The sequence below is a fragment of the Cherax quadricarinatus genome, unplaced genomic scaffold, assembly GCF_038502225.1.
Source record: "Cherax quadricarinatus isolate ZL_2023a unplaced genomic scaffold, ASM3850222v1 Contig2285, whole genome shotgun sequence".
NCBI lineage: Eukaryota > Metazoa > Arthropoda > Malacostraca > Decapoda > Parastacidae > Cherax > Cherax quadricarinatus.
Genome location: NW_027197311.1, coordinates 1 through 4,946, shown reverse-complemented (window position 1 = coordinate 4,946; position 4,946 = coordinate 1). Strand labels below are relative to the sequence as shown.

General features: G+C 39.1%; 1 protein-coding gene across 1 annotated transcript; it reads right to left on the bottom strand.

The window, feature by feature from the left end:
• Nucleotides 1-1,583: 1,583 nt before the first annotated feature.
• On the bottom strand, nucleotides 1,584-3,083 carry LOC138851823 (RNA-binding protein 25-like). The gene is made up of 2 exons (XM_070081309.1): nucleotides 2,537-3,083; nucleotides 1,584-2,488 (listed from the first exon to the last, which is right to left on the bottom strand). Exons 1-2 carry the CDS (start codon nucleotides 2,889-2,891, stop codon nucleotides 1,857-1,859), a joined length of 987 nt encoding a protein of 328 aa, XP_069937410.1. The 5' UTR covers nucleotides 2,892-3,083; the 3' UTR covers nucleotides 1,584-1,856.
• Nucleotides 3,084-4,946: the final 1,863 nt, after the last annotated feature.

Below are 4,946 nucleotides of genomic sequence, written 5' to 3'. Positions count from 1 at the left end.
GTGGATAAGCCCTTGGTAATGAAAATAACCCTCGAAGCTATAATCTAGGTGAAGTAGAGCTTGATCATACAGAATGTGGAAAAGACTTGGGATTCATGGTAAGCAGAAATCTAAAGCCAAGACAGCAGTGCCTTAGTGTGCGCAACAAGGCCAACAGATTACTTGGATTTATCTCAAGAAGTGGTATAAACCTTGGTAATAAATACCGACAAGTTGGTTTAGAAAGACACGTAAGCAAACACTATAACATATTTATTAGAAAACACATTTATTAGAAGTGATCAAGGTCCCAGGACCGAAACGTTTTCTAATAAATATGTTATAGTGTTTGCTTATGTGTCTTTCTAAACCATCTCAAGAAGTATAAGCAACAGAAGTCCAAAAGTTATTTTACAGCTCTATGCATCACTAGTGAGGCCTCATTTAGATTATGCTGCTCAGTTTTGGTCCCCTTACTACAGGATGGATATAGACTCATTAGAGAACATACAGAGAAGAATGACTAAAATGATTTACTGTGTAAGGAACCTCCCGTATGAAGATAGACTTAAAGCCTTAAATCTCCACTCTCTGGAGAGGCGTAGATTGAGGGGAGATATCACTGAAGTGTATAAGTGGATGGCGGGCATAAGCAAGAGGGATATTAATAAAGTACTGACGGTGTCGAACCAGGTAAGAACCAGAAATAATAAGAAGAACATAAGAACAAAATTGTTAGGTAAGACACATATGCAACAGTTAGGTATGTTTATTTCGAAACGTTTCGCCTACACAGTAGGCTTCTTCAGTCGAGTACAGAAAAGTTGATAGAAGCAGAAGAGACTTGAAGACGATGTAATCAGTCCATCACCCTTAAAGTTTTGAGGTGGTCAGTCCCTCAGTCTGGAGAAGAGCATTGTTCCAAAGTTTGAAACAGTAGGATGATAGAGGCTAGGACCTTGGGTAGCTTTAAGAAGAGATTGGACAAATATATGAGTGGAAGGGGCTGGGTTTGATTGGTGTCATTGGGTACGGGAGTTATTTCTTGGGTAGCTTTAGGTAGAAGTTGCTTTGATAAGAACCTGCCTCGCATGGGCCAGTTGGCCTTCTGCAGTGTTCCTCCATTCTTATGTTATGTTCTTATGAATGTTATTGAATCTTATTCCATAAAAAGCAGTTTTGACAATAATATGAATATTTCCTTTGGTTTATATAAATTAGATTGATGTATAATTAATAGAATTTGTGAAGAATTTAATAATACATTGGACAAATAATAAATTTTAAAATTCTTAATTTTTGCGTAGAATAGTTTGTTCGTTGGTTGGGTGAAGGACCTGTCTAGTTGGGCCAGGGGGCATGCTGCTGTGTTCCCTTTCTTATGTGTCGCGTGTCATGTGTTGATTTGTTGTGGGATGTGATAGTGAGGTGTGGTCTAGACGCTGTATATGCCTTCCTTTGATGTATTGCTTTTACTGTTCCTTGATAATGTGAGTAGTCACGAAAGCGTTTGGAATTTCTTTATTCGTTCACAGTGGTTGTTTTGCATATATATATATATATATATATATATATATATATATATATATATATATATATATATATATATAATAAATCGTTCCTATATTTATATTGACAATAAAGTAAAAATAATCAGAATCGTGAATTTTTATATAAAATTATAGAAAAAATTCGCTTTTAATATCCTTGACAGTGGACAGAAATGCATATAGGTGCAACAGTCACAGCATCTCGAGCAGAAATGAAAGCTACATTTACCAAAAAAAAAAAAAAAACGCACAAAAAACACACAAAAATCTTTACAAACTAATCAGTGTGTATATCTCTCATCTTATTTAACGCCAAACTGAGGCAAACTAGACATTCTCGTACTTAACCATGAAGCGTGAAACCCATGAACTTTTTGGGTCTGACCAACTGGGTGCATGCATCCACGTGTCGAGAGCCAATCTGTCAGCGGCTTGTGCCCAGATTTTCTCCAACCTTCGTAGCTCCTCGTCCTTGTCTAGTTCTTGTGAGTCCTGGCTCTCGAAGTCAGGCTTTTTATTCGTGAAAGGCCGCAGGCACTCCATGATAGTCTTTTTATCGCGGTTAGGCCTCTGTTTCTTATTAGCAGAAGCAGAGTCATCTTGACACTCGCTGTGGAAGTCACGTTTCCGCTTGCGGTTACCGTCATCGTTGCGCTTGCGTTGGTTATCGTCTATCAGATTGCGGCGGAAGTCATCTTGCTGTTTGTGGCAGACATAATCATACCGCTCTGGGGAGAAATCATTTTCCCGCTTCCGGGGGAAGTCACATTTCCGCTTGCGGGGGCAGTCATTTTCCTTCTTGCGGGGGAAGTCATGTTCCCATTTGTGGAGGAAGTCACCTTCCCATTCTTCAGGTAAGTTACCTTTCCGCTTGAGGGGTAAGTCACCATGCCGCTTGCGGGGGCAGTCACTTTTCCGCTTGCGGGGTCCATCACCTTCCCGCTTGCGGGGGCAGTCACCTTCCCGCTTGCGGGGGCAGTCACTTTTCCGCTTGCGGGGTCCATCACCTTCCCGCTTGTGGGTAAGGTCACTTTCTCGTTTATGGGGATAGTCACCTTCCCGTTTGTGAGGGAAGCCACCTTCCTGCTGGAGGGGACAGTCATCGTGGATCTTCTCCTCTTCCATACGAGTCATAATATAAACATGAGTTTCATTCCTTATGAAACTTTCATCGCTTATGAACTTACCATTAACTAAGACCTTCAATGTATTTACAGAAGTCCCGAGCTTCCTAAGGATGGCCAATCTGGCCATTTGTCCGGACATATATCCATTTTCTTCCAGTGGTACCTTAACAGAGTTCTCCTTCCCAAACCTGCTGCTCTTGAAGTATAAAGTACCGACGGCAGCTGGAGAATCCATGTTGGGTGAATTAGTTAATCTTTTTTCAAGGCAATTCAAGTGAACCTAAATAGGGTAAGCTTTTTCTTAAGATTCAATCTAAATTTAACTAATGATATAAGTTTAAAAAGTATATTAAACCTGTCAACGAAGACACTAAAATATGTCTGAAATACAGAATATAGTTAAGTTAGATTTTAGTTACTTGTTTAAAGGGAGAGAAAACTAGTGTAAATTACGATAGTGTGACGGCAGTGACTACTTAAAGTGAAGTAAAAGAGTAGATAAGTTGTAATATAGTCAAGTTGGAGTGAGATTAATATATGATATACACTTAGATTAATGTAGTTAAGATGACTGAAGTTAACCCGGTAAGACAGATTAGTGGGAGTGACATAAGGATACACGTTATATCTTATATGTAGTGAAAAATAAGTAATTTAAAGACTCACGAAATTGTAATGACACGATTGCAAACAAACTATACCACGGGCGGGGATAGAACCCGCGATCATAGTGTCTCAAAACTCCAGACCGTCGCGTTAGCCACTGGACCAGCTAGCCACAATAAGATTCATCCAACTAGGTATATTTCTACACCATAGGAAGGATAGCATAAGCACTACTGTGACCACAAGTGCAAGCTTTTACAGACGAATCTCCAGCTAGCGTGGCCGTGACGAACTCTAGCTCAAGTCCCCTCAAAGCCGTTAACATGACTCAGGTAATCGTAATGACACGATTGCAAACAAACCATACCACGGGTGGGATTAGAACCCGCGAACCTATTGTGGCTAGCTGGTTCAGTGGCTAACGTGACGGTCTGGAGTTTTGAGACTCTCTGATCGCGGGTTCTATCCCCGCCCGTGGTATGGTAGGTAATTTAATACAAAAGTTAAATAATAAAGAAAACGAAATATATGGCAAAATATCAGTTATCTTATTTGCATAAAATACAGATATTTTATACAAATTAAAATTAAATTAAAAGAAAATACGAGACAACATGTCTGTGAATCAAACTTATCAAGACATCTGTGTCCTTAAGCGCTAAGCCCGTGTGGGTCCTTCAACATAAGGAATGACGGAGGCTTTGACCACCGTCCACTTTTTGCGGCACTGTATCTCATCAACTAGGTTGTGAGTGATAGCACGGGGTGAGTAGTGAACATTTTTTAATCTTAATCTGGAATGTACCGAGAGAGGCGTCAATTGAAAGATGTGAAGTTTGTTATGTGTAATAGTGATGTGTTGTTTCTGTAACACTGAAGTGATGTTTATTGTGTAAAAATGATCTGATGTTTGTGTGTAACAGTGATGTAATGTCATGTGTAACAGTAATGTAATGTTTATGTGTAACAGTGATGTAATGTTACGTGTAACAATGATGTGATGTTTGTAGTGTATAATAGTGACGTGATGATTATGTGTAAGAGTGATGTGATGTTATGTGTAACAGTTATGTGATGTTTGTTATATGTAACAGTGATGTGATGTATATGTGTAACAGTGATGTGATTGTAGTGTGTAATAGTGATGAAGTTTATGTGTAACAGTGATGTGATGTTTGTAGTGTGTAATAGTGATGTGATGTTCGTTATGTGTAACAGTGATTTCATGTTTGTGTAACAGTGATGTGATGTAGTGTGTAATAGTAATGATGTTTATGTGTAACAGTGATGTCATGTTTTTTATGTGTAACAGTGATGTGATGTTTGTAGTGTATAATAGTGATGTGATGGTCGTTATGTGTAACAGTGATATGATGTTTCTGTAACAGTGATGTGATGTTTGAAGTGTGTAATAGTGATGATGTTTATGTGTAACAGTGATGTGACCTTTGTAGTGCGTAATAGTGATGTGATATCTGTAGTGTGCAACAGTGATTTGATATGTATAGTGTATTTTCCTTCGCCAAATGTTTATCTACAGATATGTATACTTATGTACACTATGTACAGGAGTTGGATATCAGTGTTCCACACTGTGATAAAGGTAAAGACAGGAGCCTGGGAGAGAGCACCGTGCTTCACCCAGCTAGAGGCAAGTCTGGCAAATGCTGACTGCGAATGAACC